This window comes from Oncorhynchus mykiss, chromosome 8 (genome assembly GCF_057628025.1).
Source record: "Oncorhynchus mykiss isolate SJ-2025 chromosome 8, ASM5762802v1, whole genome shotgun sequence".
NCBI classification, from domain to species: domain Eukaryota; kingdom Metazoa; phylum Chordata; class Actinopteri; order Salmoniformes; family Salmonidae; genus Oncorhynchus; species Oncorhynchus mykiss.
The window spans coordinates 15974910-15994774 of record NC_143029.1 but is presented as its reverse complement, the minus strand read 5'-3'; the positions used below and the strand labels follow the sequence as shown (position 1 = coordinate 15994774).

Below are 19865 nucleotides of genomic sequence, written 5' to 3'. Positions count from 1 at the left end.
GAGATGGGATATGACCCTAAAGGAATTGGGTTTGGCTGTTTTTAACGGAGAGATAATCATGGTAGGGCCCGTTTGGAGACGGTCGGCTTTGTTCAAACCACACTGATCACGCACAGCACGCGCCGAAAGTATCTATTGGCCAGATTGCTTTGTTGCACATTTTACCGTGCAATTTCCTTTTCAATCACAAGCGGGATACAGCTTGCAAAAGCGCTGCCATTGTAATGCAAAGCAGGGAACCCTGTTTCATTAATTATGTATGCGTAAAATGACTGATTCATATGTCCAGAGTTCAACTGTCGTATCCAACACATGTCGCTATGGATGCCTTGAAATGTTTCTTTGTTGCTTTTTTTTCTTTCTCTCCAATATAAATATTTGCTTGTTTGGGGTTTTTTAATGTGGTGTTTTAAAGGAATAGGCTGTAGTTTAAACTTTGTATTGGTTGAACAATTTGTCGATTTTCTTTAGCCTTGAATAAAGCTTAATAATTATGCAATTGAAACAGATTAAAACATGCAACTCAGCAATGTGTGTGTGTGTGTGTCTGCACAGAAGATAATATTTTGGGTGGGCCAACTAATAAATAACACCAACCCCAACCATCTTTGCCATTGTCCGATAAATCAGGCACCCCTCCCTAATTTTTATTTTAGATTCTAATGGTTGTTGTGTAGTAATGGACATCTCCTTTTTGGCAGATCTTTGTGTGCCCGCATAAAGGAGGGACACAAAGCCGAGGCACGTGTGCATTTCTATGCAAACTCATCAGACCGTAAAAAGAGGAGGGTCCCGGCGTGTGCCTTCGACGGGACGAGGTTATGAGGGGGCAATGCGTGCATAGTAATATAATAAATAAAAAAAAACTCAGGTACATCTGCTTAGCAAGCTGCAAATCCTCCTTTATTTCCACCCGAAACCAAGCCCTTCTCTCCACCCTCCCAAACCAACTCCGCAAATCCATAGGGATCTTAGTTCCATCTGATTGGTTGGGGATGAGGCAACAAGGGGCGAGAACAATATCATAATTTCCCCTTAAAACGAGTGCAGCTATGTCGTGATGAAAGCATCTCGGGAGGAGAACGAATCAATAGCAGCCAGGGGAACGGTGAACAATCAAAGTGTCCGATGTGTCTGTAATAATAACCTGAACCTGGATTTTATTTCAACTTAATCTGTGCGTCAACAGTGCCTTAATCTGTTCCGTCAATCGCAAAAATGCCAAGAGGATTTTTAGTGAAAAGGAACAAGAAACCAAACCCTATGTCTTACAGGGTCCGCTCTGATGAGGTGGAGCAGGGACAACAAATACAAGCTTTCGCATCCTTCCCTGAGCGCGCAGATGCAGCATCCCTGTTCTGCGAGGCATCAGCAACAGCAGCAGCCCCCGGACAAGATGCTAAACCTGTTCAGTTTGGGAACCCGGAGGCATTGTACCAGGTTCTCTACAGCCCCACCCGGCCCGTCAGTAAAGACCATGAACAGGGATATTTAGAGAGACATTTCAATCTCGGCTCACCGGTGTCTGCTGAATCCTTTCCCACACCTGCATCACTTACCACTTTAGATCCCCTCTTTGCCCCTGTGGACCTAAAAATCGGTACTAGTAACTGCAATCGGACCGGGACAACCACGAACCCAAATCTACCCGCTGTCACCGGGAATGGCACCAAAAGGCCTTCAAGCGACACCGAGCGTAAAAACAAGCCTCCATCAAAAAAAAACAAAGCTATCAAGAAACTACATTTCGAAGACGAGATGACCACATCACCCGTGCTTGGGCTCAAAATTAAAGAGGCTCCCGTCGACCAAAAACCCAGACCACAGCCGGCAGCAGGTGACAAGCCTCTCGGTGAGTTCGTCTGTCAACTGTGCAGAGAAGCATATGGCGACCCCTTCGCGTTGGCCCAGCATAAGTGTTCCAGGATAGTGAGGATTGAGTACAAATGTCCTGAATGTGATAAGGTTTTCAGCTGCCCGGCAAACCTAGCCTCCCACAGGCGCTGGCACAAACCAAAACCTCAAAATAACGCGTCAATGTCTGGTGCACAACATATTAAATCAGAGAGTGATAAGATGTGCGCGCTCGACAAGGTTGTGTCTGATGAAATAAAGGGCCGGAGTGATAGAGACACACCCAGCCCCGGGCTGTCAGAGTCGGGATCAGTTGGATCAGAGGAGGGTCTCTATGATTGTCATCACTGTGGGAAAAAGTTTAAACGCCAGGCATACCTAAGAAAGCACATCATATCTCAACATGCCACAGCTTCCCACAATACCAGCAGTGAGGTCCACGATGCCTATCCCTTATCCCAAAACGAAGGAAAACCGAGTGACAAAACTCCAAGCCACGCACCATTGAATCTGAGTTCCTCAGGGTGCCACCTGTGCCCTGTTTGTGGAGAGGACTTTCCCAACAGAGTCAACCAGGAGAGGCACATCCGCCTCCTCCACTCCTCGCAGGTCTACCCATGCAAATACTGCCCTGCCATGTTCTATAGTTCTCCGGGACTTACACGGCACATCAACAAATGTCATCCCTCAGAAAACAGGCAAGTTATACTCCTTCAGATGCCTGTGCGACCAGCCTGTTAAACTGAAGAGGTACCTGTGCCTTTACGCGTGGACGTCATACAGTATGCGTGAAGTTTGTCTCGGTCCTCGACCACTGCATTTAATAATGGGGATTTAAAATCCCGTTTGGAGCTTGAATTATATATTTTTCAGACTCAGCTTAGTTTATCTAAAGTACGTAAAGCATTAGACTGTTAACTTTATTTTTCTAGGATCTCTGCACAAGTGCTTTTGCATTAGCTTCTAGACCTAAGAAAGGCATATCCTAGCTGTACTGTTGTCATACAATTGCCTTTTAATTCACAGGCTGGAAATGTATCTATCACTTTATTAGCTTGTGAATCTGTGGACATTCAATTTTAGCTTTGTCTCTGAACATAATACAATTTGAAAGGTTTGCCCTAGTGTAGCCATCAATGCCTTGGATTAGAGCTCATGTACACTCCTGCTGTAAAACTGCCTTAATTTATATGTCGAATAATGATTGTTTTTAATGTCTTATTTATCAGTGGCCAGATATTGTATCATTATTGTTATTTTACACGTGTATTGCCAATATACTACACCTAAAACCATCATGGTTATTTTCTATTTATTTATTTATTGAATTGATCTTATGTAAATTATGTTTTGTGTGATTTATGTGAGACTTATTCATGTATTTTTTCATGCCATAGCCAAATTATCCTTTTGACTTATTTATTTCAAGTTTACATAGATACCGAGGATGGTGTATAAGTAATCGATCGACCCTGAGCTTATAAAACATTCTCTTCAATGCTCTTAAATGCAATCCTGTTTTTTTGCTCTGATTGTTTTATAACTATTAGCTATATGTCTAAATAATAAAATCAAAAAAATCTATATTGTTTGACTAACTTGGATCCAAGAAAATTCTGTTTTCTGAGCTTGTAGCTTCAGGATCATGCAGCCACAGTGGTGGTGTTATTATAGTGCATTTCACTATTGTCAGAAAGTAAGTGGACATGGCCTGGTCTTGGCCCTGCATGGTCAGTCAGTGAGGGATTACAGGGTAGTGCAGGTGTTCAGCAGGTTGAGTTTGTTTTGTCTGTCTTCCTAAAAGGCTCCCCCTCAACACATTGACTCTTTGACTCAGGCTATCATCCTCACACCGGAGGCAGCCTCCATTAGCAACATCCCATAGTTCAGCAGCACAGAGCAGACCAACAAGAAGCAGAGATGGCACTACTGCACCAGAGAGTGTTGGGCGGCTGTTTATTTCTCACTGCATACAGTAGAGGCTGCTGAGGCGAGGATGGCTCATAATAATGGCTGAAATGGAGTGAATGGAATGGTATCAAACACATGTTTTGGACACCATTCCATTCACTCCATTCCAGTTATTATTATTAGCCGTCCTCCCCTCAGCAGCCTCCACTGACTGCATCCCATCTCATAGTGCAGCACAGGGCAGAGTATAGTTGGGGAGAATACTGCTTCCTGTCACTCTAGGGCTCAATTGAAGTCACATACATGTTTAAGACATTTTGTTTGTTGTAATAATCCTTCAGTCCATGCAACCTTAATGAGAATCCACATAATATTAAGTGTTTAATTACACTGGAACTGGCTTAGTGACAATGCTGAGTATAATGCTATAAAGTAATGAAGGGATTTTTTTTTTTTACTACTAAGGGTAAGCTCTCATAGCCACCTGGGCTCCACCTGGTTCTCCATGGCAACCAGATCTCTGGAGGAGTAGAAAGATGTGACGGCCGAGCCAGCCACACCCTTACACAGTAACTGCTGCTGGTGGTAGAGGACTGCAAGCTGTCAATTGCACATATTATGCTCACTCACTAAGAGTGGCATGGTCAGAAACCTAAGGCATGGCCCTATAAGCTTGTAAATAATCAGAACCCCCCAAAAACTTGATTGAGCTGGATGATAAAACCAGAAAATGAATACAGTAAGAAATTAGTATGGATATACCACTGAAAATGGAAAAGGTTTCTAAACTGGAATGGGTAGATGTATGTGAGTTCGTTGGTGGGCCGCTAGGAATTTTCAAATGACTTTTGCTAATTACAAAAAAAATTGTACCGATGTTACATGGTGGATTTCTGTTTTTAAAAAAGGCACCTAAAGTTCTGAGGTTTAGAGAGAGGAAAGTCGTGGTAAAACATGTTGGAAATTCTTGGACTGTATTGGACTTTTATTTTACACGGAAGAGGAAGTGTCCTCAACTGCACTTCACAAACGCTCTGTGGTGACCACAAAATATGTCCTCACTAACCTCAACACATTCCTTCAGTTCCCCTGAACCCCAGACCCCTCTCCTCACATGGTGATGGCCTGGCTAACAGTCCTCATGCACCTCCAGCCCACACCACCACACACATCACGCTTCCGCACGGCAGGCGGTACCAGTGCCTCAATCTGACACTAACAGTCCTCATGCACCTCCAGCCCACACCACCACACACATCACGCTTCCGCACGGCAGGCGGTACCGGTGCCTCAATCTGACACTAACAGGATGCTGAACAGCATCTATCCCCAAGCGATAAGTCTGATAAATACAGTAGCTAACAGAATGGCTACACGGACTACCTGAGTTTACCGTTGTATTCTCCATTATCTCCATGCACACTCACAGGAATCTACAAACTCATACACACTGACACTCCCAACACACACAACATGCAGACACATTTATTCTGACTCTACACAAAAGCGCACGCGAACATACACATACACTCATCGTATACGCTGCTGCTACTCTGTTGATCAAATACCCTGATGCCTAGTCACCTTATCCACATTGCACATTGTAAATATGGTATTGGAACTGATCCTGTATATGTCTTCTTACTTTCTCCTGTTCTTATTATTTCTTGTTTTTATTTCTCATTTGTTTCCGTTCTACCTTGTTATTTTTAGTACTACTTTGATATTGATCACTGTATTGTTGGGTTTGGAGCTTGCAAAAAAGGCTGTTTACTGTACTTGTTCATGTGACATTAAAACCTGACACACACACACCTCCTCTCGGCGGGTATCCCAGACAGGTGTGCGGCAGACAGGCAGCTGGGGAGCGGGCCAAAGATAAGAGCTTCAGATAAAGCCTTTCACACCAACAGTACCGACCGCTGCTGCACTATAATGGAGCTGCCTGTGGCAGTCTAGTTCTACACCACAATGAGATAGCGTTGGCAAGTAGGTAGAAGCTTTAATAGTGTACCATTCAAATATGACAGCCAATCTGAACTCCATGGAAGGAGAGAGCAGGGAGTATGTGTTAATATGACAGCCAATCTGAACTCCATGGAAGGAGAGAGCAGGGAGTATGTGTTAATATGACAGCCAATCTGAACTCCATCGAAGGAGAGAGCAGGGAGTATGTGTCAATATGACAGCCAATCTGAACTCCATCGAAGGAGAGAGCAGGGAGTATGTGTTAATATGACAGCCAATCTGAACTCCATCGAAGGAGAGAGCAGGGACTCTGTGATAATATGACAGCCAATCTGAACTCCAACGAAGGAGAGAGCAGGGAGTCTGTGATAATATGACAGAAAGTATACTGTATATACACTACATGACCAAAAGTATGCGGACACCTGCTTGTCGAACATCTCATTCATGGGCATTAATATGGAGTTAGTCCCCCCTTTGCTGCTATAACAGCCTCCACTCTTCTGGGAAGACTTTCCCACTTGAGCCATTCAGCCACAAGAGCATTAGTAAGGTCGTGCACTGATGTTGGGCGATTAGGCCTGGTTCGCAGTCAGTATTCCAATTCATCCCTAAGGTGTTTGATGGGATTGAGGTCAGGGCTCTGTGCAGGTCAGTCAAGTTCTTCCACAATGATCTCAACAAACCATTTCTGTATGGCCCTCGATTTGTGCACGGGGGCATTGTCATGCTGAAACAGGAAAGGGCATTACCCAAACTGTTGTCACAAAGTTGGAAGCACAGAATCATCAAGAATGTCATTGTATGCTGTAGTGTTAAGATTTATCTTCACCGGAACTAAGGGGCCTAGACCAAACTATTAAAAACAGCCCCAGACCATTTTTCCTGCTCCACCAAACTTTACAGTTGGCACTATGCATTCGGGCAGGTAGCATTCCCCTGGCATCCACCAAACCCAGATTAGTCCGTCGGACTGCCAGATGGTGAAGTGTGATTCATCACTCCAGAGAACGCTTTTCCACTGCTCCAGAGTCCAATGGCGGTGAGCTTAACACCACTCCAGCCGACACTTGGCATTGCGCATGGTGATCTTAGGCTTTTGGCTGCTCAGCCATGGACACCCATTTCATGAAGCTCCAGACAAACAACTATTGTGCTGACATTGCTTCCAGAGGCAGTTTGGAACTCAGCAGTGAGTGTTGCAACCAAGGACAGACGATTTTTACGCAATACTCGCTTCAGCACTCGTCGGTCCCGTTCTGTGAGCTTGTGTGGCCTACAACTTTGCGGCTGAGCCATTGTTGCTCCTAGATGTTTCCACCTCACAATAACAGCACTTACAGTTGACCGTGGCAGCTCCAGCAGGGCAGAAATGTTACGAATTGACTTGTTGGAAAGGTGGCATCCTATGACGGTGCCACGTTGAAAGTCACTGAGCTCTTCAATAAGGCCATTCTTCTGCCAATGTTTGTCTATGGAGATTGCATGGTGGTGTGCTTGATTTTATACACCTGTCAGCAATGGGTGTGGCTGAAATAGCCAAATCCACTCATTTGAAGGGGTGTCCACGTTCTTCATATATATACAGTGCCTTGCGAAAGTATTCGGCCCCCTTGAACTTTGCGACCTTTTGCCACATTTCAGGCTTCAAACATAAATATATAAAACTGTATTTTTTGTGAAGAATCAACAACAAGTGGGACACAATCATGAAGTGGAACGACATTTATTGGATATTTCAAACTTTTTTAATAAATCAAAAACTGAAAAATTGGCCGTGCAAAATTATTCAGCCCCCTCAAGTTAATACTTTGTAGCGCCACCTTTTGCTGCGATTACAGCTGTAAGTCGCTTGGGGTATGTCTCTATCAGTTTTGCACATCGAGAGACTGAATTTTTTCCCCCATTCCTCCTTGCAAAACAGCTCGAGCTCAGTGAGGTTGGATGGAGAGCATTTGTGAACAGCAGTTTTCAGTTCTTTCCACAGATTCTCGATTGGATTCAGGTCTGGACTTTGACTAACACCTGGATATGTTTATTTTTGAACCATTCCATTGTAGATTTTGCTTTATGTTTTGGATCATTGTCTTGTTGGAAGACATCTCCGTCCCAGTCTCAGGTCTTTTGCAGACTCCATCAGGTTTTCTTCCAGAATGGTCCTGTATTTGGCTCCATCCATCTTCCCATCAATTTTAACCATCTTCCCTGTCCCTGCTGAAGAAAAGCAGGCCCAAACCATGATGCTGCCACCACCATGTTTGACAGTGGGGATGGTGTGTTCAGCTGTGTTGCTTTTACGCCAAACATAATGTTTTGCATTGTTGCCAAAAAGTTCAATTTTGGTTTCATCTGACCAGAGCACCTTCTTCCACATGTATGGTGTGTCTCCCAGGTGGCTTGTGGCAAACTTTAAACAACACTTTTTATGGATATCTTTAAGAAATGGCTTTCTTCTTGCCACTCTTCCATAAAGGCCAGATTTGTGCAATATACGACTGATTGTTGTCCTATGGACAGAGTCTCCCACCTCAGCTGTAGATCTCTGCAGTTCATCCAGAGTGATCATGGGCCTCTTGGCTGCATCTCTGATCAGTCTTCTCCTTGTATGAGCTGAAAGTTTAGAGGGACGGCCAGGTCTTGGTAGATTTGCAGTGGTCTGATACTCCTTCCATTTCAATATTATCGCTTGCACAGTGCTCCTTGGGATGTTTAAAGCTTGGGAAATCTTTTTGTATCCAAATCCGGCTTTAAACTTCTTCACAACAGTATCTCGGACCTGCCTGGTGTGTTCCTTGTTCTTCATGATGCTCTCTGCGCTTTTAACGGACCTCATTTATACAGAGACTTGATTACACACAGGTGGATTGTATTTATCATCATTAGTCATTTAGGTCAACATTGGATCATTCAGAGATCCTCACTGAACTTCTGGAGAGAGTTTGCTGCACTGAAAGTAAAGGGGCTGAATAATTTTGCACGCCCAATTTTTCAGTTTTTGATTTGTTAAAAAAGTTTGAAATATCCAATAAATGTCGTTCCACTTCATGATTGTGTCCCACTTGTTGTTGATTCGTCACAAAAAAATACAGTTTTATATCTTTATGTTTGAAGCCTGAAATGTGGCAAAAGGTCACAAAGTTCAAGGGGGCCGAATACTTTCGCAAGGCACTGTATAGTGTAACTTGGCACTACTGACTCTATAATTAACTAGGAATGGTTCAGTGCCACAGAGCTGATAGTCTGGTTGCCATAACATTGTGTGTGTGTTGTCTGTAAGTGTTCATAACAGAGGCTTCCCAGTCAGTATCCCAAGGCAGTTCTACTCTCTGGTCTGGTTCAAAGACACCTTCATTTTATCCTGTGAGCTGACTTGATATCTCACATTAAAGCAACACAGAGTTATTCAATTTGCCTGATGTAATCAGACATTCAGCAGAGTCTAATGCAGTTAACCAGACCTTGGGAGTAGTGTTACGTGGTTGGAAGTGTTGTCCTCTGTGTGAGGGTGTACGTGTGCACACACACAGATGGTGGAAGTTACACCTGCCCTTTGCTTGTCAGCCACACCCACAACCCCAATTTCCTCTCTTCTCTTTTCTATTCACATCCTCCCTCTACTTATCAACTCTGCCATCCATCCATCCGCCCCTCTTTAAAAAAAAGACAAGTCAACAGGCAGTCTTTCAGCTTGGTCCACAGCATAGTTCAGTACAGCCCATGCCTTCTCTTATCTGTACCACTCAGAGACAAAGAAAAAAAATAAGAAAAGTAAACTCTCCCCCCTTGGGTTCTCCCGCCTGGGCTCTCTCCCCCTGTGCTCTCTCCCCCTGGGCTCTCTCCCCCTGGGCTCTCTCCCCCTGGGATCTCTCCCCCTGGGATCTCTCCCCCTGGGATCTCCCCCCCTGGGCTCTCTTCCCCTGGGCTCTCTCCCCCTGGGCTCTCTCCCCCTGGGCTCTCTCCCAATGGGCTCTCTCCCCCTGGGCTCTCCCCCCCTGGGCTCTCTTCCCCCTGGGCTCTATTCCCCTGGGCTCTCTTCCCCCTGGGCTCTTTCCCCCTGGGCTCTCTCCCCCTGGGCTCTCTCCCCCTGGGCTCTCTCCCCCTGGGCTCTCTCCACCTGGGCTCTCCCCCCCCTGGGCTCTCTCCCCCTGGGCTCTCTTCCCCTGGGCTCTCTTCCCCTGGGCTCTCTTCCCCTGGGCTCTCCCCCCCTGAGCTCACTCCTCCTGGGCTCACTCCCCCTGGGCTCACTCCCCCTGGGCTCACTCCCCCTGGGCTCTCTCCCCCTGGGCTCTCTCCCCTTGGGCTCACTCCCCCTGGGCTCTCCCCCCCTGGGCTCTCTTCCCCTGGGCTCTCCCCCCCTGGGCTCTCTTCCCCTGGGCTCTCTCCCCCTGAGCTCTCTTTCCCTTGGCTCTCTTCCCCTGGGCTCTCTTCCCCTGGGCTCTCTCCCCCTGGGCTCTCTCCCCCTGGGCTCTCTCCCCCTGGGCTCACTCCCCCTGAGCTCACTCCCCCTGGGCTCTCTCCCCCTGGGCTCTCTCCCCTTGGGCTCTCTCCCCCTGAGCTCTCTTCCCCTGGGCTCTCTCCCCCTGGGCTCACTCCCCCTGAGCTCACTCCTCATGGGCTCTCTCCCCCTGGGCTCTCTCCCCTTGGGCTCTCTCCCCCTGAGCTCTCTTCCCCTGGGCTCTCTTCCCCTGGGCTCTCTCCCCCTGGGCTCACTTTCCCTGAGCTCACTCCTCCTGGGCTCTCTCCCCCTGGGCTCTCTCCCCCTTGGGCTCTCTCCCACTGAGCTCTCTTCCCCTGGGCTCTCTCCCCCTGGGCTCTCTCCCCCTGGGCTCTCCTCCCCTGGGCTCTCTTCCCCTGGGCTCTCTCCCCCTGGGCTCTCCCCCCCTGGGCTCTCTCCACCTGGGCTCTCTTCCCCTGAGCTCACTCCCCCTGGGCTCACTCCCCCTGGGCTCACTCCCCCTGGGCTCTCTCCCCCTGGGCTCTCTCCCCCTGAGCTCACTCCTCCTGGGCTCTCTCCCCCTGGGCTCTCTCCCCCTGGGCTCTCTCCCCCTGGGCTCTCTCCCCCTGGGCTCTCTCCCCTTGGGCTCTCTCCCCCTGAGCTCTCTTCCCCTGGTCTCTCTCCCCCTGGGCTCTCTCCCCCCCTGGGCTCTCTCCCCCTGGGCTCTCTCCCCCTGGGCTCTCTCCCCTTGGGCTGCACATGGCAAGACAAACAAGCCTCCAGGAATTTTCCGTTACAGCAGGTGTTGGTGTCAGGGCCAGACAACAACAAAGAGTCAACAAGGATGGACGCTGGAATAAAAGCAGAGGAAGAAACCACCACGCAGTGAAACATTGTCATGAGTACAACAGTGTAGTTTGTTTTGAAGCTGGTATTTAGTGTGTCACTAACAGCCTGCAGCATGTCCTGACCCTGCTGAGCACCAGCACCTCATAGAATATTGGTTTAAGAATATTGTGGCATTCCAGCACATACATATAAACGGTTCCAGCACACAAAATGAGTACCAACACCTATTTCAGTTCACTTCAATGACCACATCTATGCCCATCTCCCTTCTCCCCTTCTCCAGCCTAGCTAAAGATCCCTGACACATCTCTAGGGTGTTGGAGTCTAGTCTTGCAGATGGCTACTGATCCTATGCAGCATACAGGATACAGGTGCCTCTGATATCCATATCTCTCTGTGATAAGCACACTCAACACTCTAAGCTCTAATCACTCGGTTGACCTGACACTGAAAGTCAAAGGCTAATTATTTCAACCAACAGACCAAAGAGGAGACAATTATGTGTCAAGAACCTAATGACAAGAAATGCCTCCAGGACATTTCAGTGACATCACTCCGCCATTATGCGATTTTAATGTATCTACTTAATGTAATCAACACATAGGAACATTTGTACATACTCTTATTTTTTTTTTAAATGTTTGCATAAATGTAGAAACTGTGACATCCTCCTTCAACCTCCATTCACAACAGATATGAACCCTCCATTCACAACAGATATGAACCCTCCGTTCACTACAGATATGAACCCTCCATTCACAACAGATATGAACCCTCCATTCACAACAGATATGAACCCTCCGTTCACAACAGATATGAACCCTCCGTTCACTACAGATATGAACCCTCCATTCACAACAGATATGAACCCTCCGTTCACAACAGATATGAACCCTCCGTTCACTACAGATATGAACCCTCCATTCACAACAGATATGAACCCTCCATTCACAACAGATATGAACCCTCCATTCACTACAGATATGAACCCTCCATTCACAACAGATATGAACCCTCCATTCACTACAGATATGAACCCTCCATTCACAACAGATATGAACCCTCCATTCACAACAGATATGAACCCTCCGTTCACTACAGATATGAACCCTCCATTCACAACAGATATGAACCCTCCATTCACAACAGATATGAACCCTCCATTCACTACAGATATGAACCCTCCATTCACTACAGATATGAACCCTCCATTCACAACAGATATGAACCCTCCATTCACTACAGATATGAACCCTCCATTCACAACAGATATGAACCCTCCATTCACAACAGATATGAACCCTCCGTTCACTACAGATATGAACCCTCCATTCACAACAGATATGAACCCTCCATTCACAACAGATATGAACCCTCCATTCACAACAGATATGAACCCTCCATTCACAACAGATATGAACCCTCCATTCACTATGTACATGTACATACTGTATGTGAGTCTGTAGGCTACGTGTTAACAGCTGGCCTGTTCAGAGAGAGCCGTGGTCTAAAGCTGGCTCATGTCTATTTGGTGATTCTTGAAAACACTGCAACACATTTATCTGTTGTGTTCTTCCAACCAGAAGGCTTTTGTGTAGGGTACAGCTGATTCCAACCACAGCCCACACATAAGTCCCTGGACCTCCCCCACACATGCCTCTAATGCTGCCCATCACAATACCCCGGCCCTAATGCTTGTAAATCTACTATTCACACATCCAGAGGCCAAGATAATAACAAGCTGTTCAGAATTAATTTCCAAGAGAGGCAAAAGAGGCCTCTCACATTAGAACCTAATTATGTTGAAGACATGTTCCTGCTTTATAGACAGATGAGGGAGACCAATCCTCCGTTTTGGATCAATGCAGAGAAATGTTTATTATTGGACTAATAGAAGGCTGGGTAGTAGCCATCAAGTCAGAAAAAAGAAAGAAAAGAAATCTCACAAAAGTAGTTCACTAGGCCTTTGCTAGTCCTGTATTAGCGGACCAATATATCTGCATTTATTTTTAAATAAAGTTGTATTTGATTTCGATTTATCATGGGATGCTGCACCCTCAGCATCCCTACTTCCCGCAACTATACGCACATGCACACGCACACACACACACACACACACACACACACACACACACACAACTTTGAAAATTACAACTGAATACTAGAGGTTTTTGGTAACCCCTCGTTCTCCCTCTGTCCCTGTGCTGTTTAGTATTCCAGTTCATGAAAGGCTGATAGAGGTTAGAACAGGGGTTCTCAATGCCTCTCCAGGAAGCAGCGGCATAATCATGCAGATGTCCATGGCTCCCCTCGGTTCTAGCCGGTCTGCTGGTCTGGCCGGCCCTCTGCTCTGTGAGCCTGTGAAGACGATCCACTGACACACACACACACATTAATACGCACTCAAGCACAAACACGCTCTCAGGCACACACACACACGCACGCACACACACACACACACACACAGACAAGGCACATGCATACAAACACTTACCGATACAAACATTTCAAATCATATGACAAAGTACCCAACAGTACCAATACTGATGTTATTATTGTTTGATTGAATCTGTGCAAATTCAATAACTCAATAACAAATCTAATAGCGTTCATGGCTTTGATGTCAGTTTTTTGGTCATGTGATGTGAGCGTACATGGGGACGGACAATGTCCAATGTCAGGATACCCTTACAAAGAATCACATGAAAGAATCACATTTTAAACTTTTATCGTGTATATATATATATATATATTTGTTCATATGTAAAAAAAAATCATGTGAAATGTCACACTTGTCCAATAACCACTTGTCTGACACGTGAAAATTTCACATGAAAAATAACTATAATATATATTATTTTTTCACGAGTCAGACACGTGGTTATTGGACAAGTGTGACATTTCACATGATTTTTTTGTATGTGAACAAATGTGAAAAATAGACACGTGAGTTTCACATGGATTTCTCACATTACTCAGACACTTGGATTACCAACATTTCTCCAATGGGAGAAGCCGATTTCTTGACCATTAGACCAAGAGGACCAACGCTAACTTTGAAGTCCCAGGCAGGGCTCCCTCATCACGTGACCAAGAGCAACCATGGCCGACTCATGTCGACTACCCTTTCACATGTGCATTTTCACATTTTAGTGTACATTTTAACTAGGGCTGTCAAACGATTCCAAAATTGTATTGAGTTTATCAAAGGATAAATCACAAATCACTAATCACAATTAATCACAAATTCAGAATTCGCTCTTATTGAACTGTAATCTAAGATTATTAATACAAAAAGCATTACAAGAATATTGACATCTTGATTTTGACCAAAATAATGATTAGCAAAATCTAACACACTTTCTTTAAACTCAATGTCAACTTATTTTGACATTGCATTGTTGTTTTTACCTGTATAGATTATGTATTTAGAGTGTTTTGAACAAAACTAAATGTACTTTCCGACAGTGTTTTAAAAAATTGTGCTAAAATTACACAAACTGAACTTGAGTTAGCTGATTTACTCCGTTCATTTTAACATGTTAAACAGGACAAATAATGAGACACTGAAAGGCAGCAGTAACCTTCCGTATGGATGGTTCTGAAATAAAAAATATATTATTTTTAAACACAGTTGTCTTATTATACTCATGTAGGCTAAGTTACCTTTTTACAGATGGCATCACAGAATTTGAAATTCCATATGTAACATGTTAACACCACATTTCACATGTGAGGAGAATAACACTATTTCACCACCACATGTGGATTTGATATTTGATACCACCACATGTGGACTTGAGTTTTCTTACATGTGAGACTGCAAATGTAATTTTTTACAAGTGATTATTTTTTACATGTGAAAATGCAATTCCATTCTTGAAAGTTAGATTTTCATATGTGGAGTTTTCTTACATGTGAGACTGCAAATGAGATTTTCAAGTGATTGATTTTCACATGAACTTGCAATTCCACATGTGAATGTAAGATTTCACATGAGGACTTAGTTCACATGTGAAACTGCATATCCAATTTTCACATGTGAAAGTTTTTAACATGTGAAACCTCAAATTTCACTTGTGCAACTGTAAGGCGAAGGTGAGGTGAAAACATGTTATTCTTTTCACATGTGGAAAGGTGGTGTTAACAACTATACATGTAATGCATGTGAAAATATGGTTTAAGCTCAACATGCGAAAACAGCTATTTAACATGTGAAAATGCGATTTGTACATGTTTAACTGCAAATTTGACATGTGTTTTTTTATGTAAGGGTGCAGACATCTGTGTGGAATGGACTAGACCAGAGCAGAACAAAGACCATGGATGTGTACCAAATGTTACCCTATTCCCTATTTAGTGCCCTAGTTTTGACCAAGCCCTGATCAAAAGTCATGCACTACATAACGAATAGGGTGCCATTTGGGAGGCAACCGATGGAGGGTACGATGATGTTATGCACAGAGCCAGACGGACAGGGGGACGGGCATGTACACCACAAGGAGACCAGCTGGGCGTCATGCCATCTCATGCCGCAGGCTGACACCATACCCAGTTCAGCCAAGAGTCAAATTACTACTCTCTATAAACTGTAAATAAATGCATTAGTTAATTTAATTATTTTTATATTGTTGAGGTTGTTTGTGTTTCGAATTTGCTATCTTGAAAAAAATATGCAATAAATGTATTGTTTTGATTGGACTAAATAGATGAAGAACACAGTCAGACCTAGTAAAATCCTTAGTGCCTTCAGAAAGTTTAGTATTCACACGCCTAAACTTGGTCCACATGTTGTTGTGTTACAGCTTACATTTAAAATGGATTCAATTGAGATGTTGTGTCACTAGCCTACACACAATACCCCATAATGTCAAAGTGGAATTACTGTATGTTCTTAGAAATGTTTACAAATTAATTTAAAAAAATTCAAAGCTGAAATGTCTTGAGTCATTAAGCATTCAACCCCTATTTCAAGCATAAGTTCAGGAGTAAACATTTGGTTACCTGTCACATAATAAGCTGCAGGGACCCACTTCGTGTGCAATAATTATGTTTAACATTATTTTTTAATACCTTGTCTCTGTACCCCATACACAATTATCTGCATGGTCCCTCAGTCTGTTTCAGCCTGCTTTCCAACAGACACTGGGAGACAAATTCACATTTCAGCAGGACAATAACCTAAAACACAAGGTCAAATACACACTGGTGTTGCTTACCAATACGACATTGAATGTTCCTTAGTGGCCTAGTTACAGTTTTGACTTAAGTCATCTTGAAAATATGCATAGTCACTTTAACCATATCTACATGTACATACTACCTCAATCAGCCTGACTAACCGGTGTCTGTATGTAGCCTCACTACTGTTATAGCCTCGCTACTGTTTTCACTGTCTTTTTACTGTTGTTTTTCTCTCTTTCTTACCTATTGTTCACCTAATACATTTTTTGCACTATTGTTTAGAGCTTGTAAGTAAGCCTTTCACTGTAAGGACTACTACACCTGTTGTATTCGGCACGAGTGACAAATCAACTTTGATTTGAAATATATGGCAAGACTTGAAAATGGCTGTCTAGTAATGATCAACAACCAATTTGACAGAGCTTGAATAAAAAAAAAAAAATATGAATGTGCAAATTTTGTACAATCCAGATGTGCAAAACTCTTAGAGCCTTACCCAGAAAGACTCACCACTGTAATCGCTTCCCAAGGTGATTCTAATATGTATTGACTCAAGAGTAGGAATACTTATTTAAATGAGATATTTCTATATTTCATTTTCAATTCATTTGCAACAATTTCTAAAAACATGTTTTCACTTTGTCATTGTGGGGTATTGTGTGTAGATGGATGAGGGAAAAATCTATGTAATCAATTTTGAAATCAGGCAGTAACACAACAAAATGTGGAATAAGTGAAGGGGTATGAATACTCTCTGAAAGCACTGTATATTTCCTCCTCCAAAAGAAAAGCTCTAATCCAACTGATATGATAAGAGACAGAATTTGAAAGACTCTGATGCTGTGACCGATCCACCTCAGTGTTCTATTCAGATGGCTGTGTTAATCACCTCAGTGATCTACTCAGATGGCTGTGTTAATCACCTCAGTGTTCTATTCAGATGGCTGTGTTAATCACCTCAGTGTTCTATTCAAATGGCTGTGTTAATCACCTCAGTGTTCTATTCAAATGGCTGTGTTAATCACCTCAGTGTTCTATTCAGATGGCTGTGTCAATCACCTCAGTGTTCTATTTAGATGGCTGTGTTAATCACCTCAGTGTTCTATTTAGATGGCTGTGTTAATCACCTCAGTGTTCTATTCAGATGGCTGTGTTAATCACCTCAGTGTTCTATTTAGATGGCTGTGTTAATCACCTCAGTGTTCTATTCAGATGGCTGTGTTAATCACCTCAGTGTTCTATTCAGATGGCTGTGTTAATCACCTCAGTGTTCTATTTAGATGGCTGTGTTAATCACCTCAGTGTTCTATTTAGATGGCTGTGTAATCACCTCAGTGTTCTATTCAGATGGCTGTGTTAATCACCTCAGTGTTCTATTCAGATGGCTGTGTTAATCACCTCAGTGTTCTATTCAGATGGCTGTGTTAATCACCTCAGTGTTCTATTCAGATGGCTGTGTTAATCACCTCAGTGTTCTATTCAGATGGCTGTGTTAATCACCTCAGTGTTCTATTCAGATGGCTGTGTTAATCACCTCAGTGTTCTACTCAGATGGCTGTGTTAATCACCTCAGTGTTCTATTCAAATGGCTGTGTTAATCACCTCAGTGTTCTATTCAAATGGCTGTGTTAATCACCTCAGTGTTCTATTCAGATGGCTGTGTCAATCACCTCAGTGTTCTATTCAGATGGCTGTGTTAATCACCTCAGTGTTCTATTCAAATGGCTGTGTTAATCACCTCAGTGTTCTATTCAAATGGCTGTGTTAATCACCTCAGTGTTCTATTCAAATGGCTGTGTTAATCACCTCAGTGTTCTATTCAGATGGCTGTGTCAATCACCTCAGTGTTCTATTCAGATGGCTGTGTTAATCACCTCAGTGTTCTATTCAGATGGCTGTGTCAATCACCTCAGTGTTCTATTTAGATGGCTGTGTTAATCACCTCAGTGTTCTATTCAGATGGCTGTGTTAATCACCTCAGTGTTCTATTCAGATGGCTGTGTTAATCACCTCAGTGTTCTATTCAGATGGCTGTGTTAATCACCTCAGTGTTCTATTCAGATGGCTGTGTCAATCACCTCAGTGTTCTATTCAGATGGCTGTGTTAATCACCTCAGTGTTCTATTCAGATGGCTGTGTTAATCACCTCAGTGTTCTATTCAGATGGCTGTGTTAATCACCTCAGTGTTCTATTCAGATGGCTGTGTTAATCACCTCAGTGTTCTATTCAGATGGCTGTGTTAATCACCTCAGTGTTCTATTCAGATGGCTGTGTTAATCACCTCAGTGTTCTATTCAGATGGCTGTGTTAATCACCTCAGTGTTCTATTCAGATGGCTGTGTAATCACCTCAATGTTCTATTCAGATGGCTGTGTTAATCACCTCAGTGTTCTATTCAGATGGCTGTGTCAATCACCTCAGTGTTCTATTCAGATGGCTGTGTCAATCCCCTGTGTTCTATTCAGATGGCTGTGTTAATCACCTCAGTGTTCTATTCAGATGGCTGTGTTAATCACCTCAGTGTTCTATTCAGATGGCTGTGTTAATCACCTCAGTGTTCTATTCAGATGGCTGTGTTAATCACCTCAGTGTTCTATTCAGATGGCTGTGTTAATCACCTCAGTGTTCTATTCAGATGGCTGTGTAATCACCTCAATGTTCTATTCAGATGGCTGTGTTAATCACCTCAGTGTTCTATTCAGATGGCTGTGTCAATCACCTCAGTGTTCTATTCAGATGGCTGTGTCAATCCCCTGTGTTCTATTCAGATGGCTGTGTTAATCACCTCAGTGTTCTATTCAGATGGCTGTGCTTATCACCTCAGTGTTCTATTCAGATGGCTGAATACAGCAGAGTGACCTGTGAATGTAACCGTGACCTTTCTGACAGGGCTGGCTGTTAATCCCCACAGTTAAACCCTCCATGCCCTTCGGGGCTCTGTGTGTTCTTGTCTTGGGCTGGGGCTGGGTTAAGGTAGAGGTGGTGGTGGGGCTGCCGGGCTGGGCGGTTGCCAGGGTCCCTGTGTGTGACTCCTCATTCCTCCTCAGCCCCTGGGTGACAGCAGCAGGCTGTCAGGCCTGAGTGGCCGTCTGGCAAACAGGCGCAGCCGGGCTAAAGCCTGGCACGTGCCGGCGCAGCAGGCCTGGTCCAAGGCATGACAAATCGCTGAAAGAGGTTGCTGCAACTCTGAGCCGAGGAGCACCTGAGCCTGGACCGCCACAGAGGGGGCCACAGAGGGGGCCATAGAGGGGGCCCTGTGGTCTATCAGATGAAGCTGGTCCACTAGAGAACAAGCCTTTCACAGTCTACCTCCAGAACGACCCTCCTGCTATTCAAGAGAATCCCTCCGGTGCATGGCACATACTACCATCCGAGAGACATCCGACCCTGCACAGTCTACACTTTGCATTAGAAGTAATGGGCTTTGTGTACTGTAAATAAGATACAAACAAACCGTTTTGTTTACATAACTGATCCAGGTGATAGAGCAATAGAGAAATCCAAAAGCAGACAGTGTATTGAGCTATCATGATATGAAATACAGGGGAGATTTAAAAAGCACAAATTGGCAGTAATGAACAACAGAGGCTTTTTATGTTGATGCTTATGTGCAGGGTTGGGTCCAGTCCTAAGTGGACTCATAATCTGGCCACTCTGGATTTC

General features: G+C 44.2%; 1 protein-coding gene across 1 annotated transcript; it reads left to right on the top strand.

The window, feature by feature from the left end:
* Positions 1-27: 27 nt before the first annotated feature.
* LOC110529466 (insulinoma-associated protein 1a-like) lies at positions 28-3452 on the top strand. Its single transcript, XM_036984852.2, has one exon. The coding sequence runs from the start codon at positions 1219-1221 to the stop codon at positions 2593-2595; it is 1377 nt and encodes a 458-aa protein (XP_036840747.2). The 5' UTR covers positions 28-1218; the 3' UTR covers positions 2596-3452.
* Positions 3453-19865: the final 16413 nt, after the last annotated feature.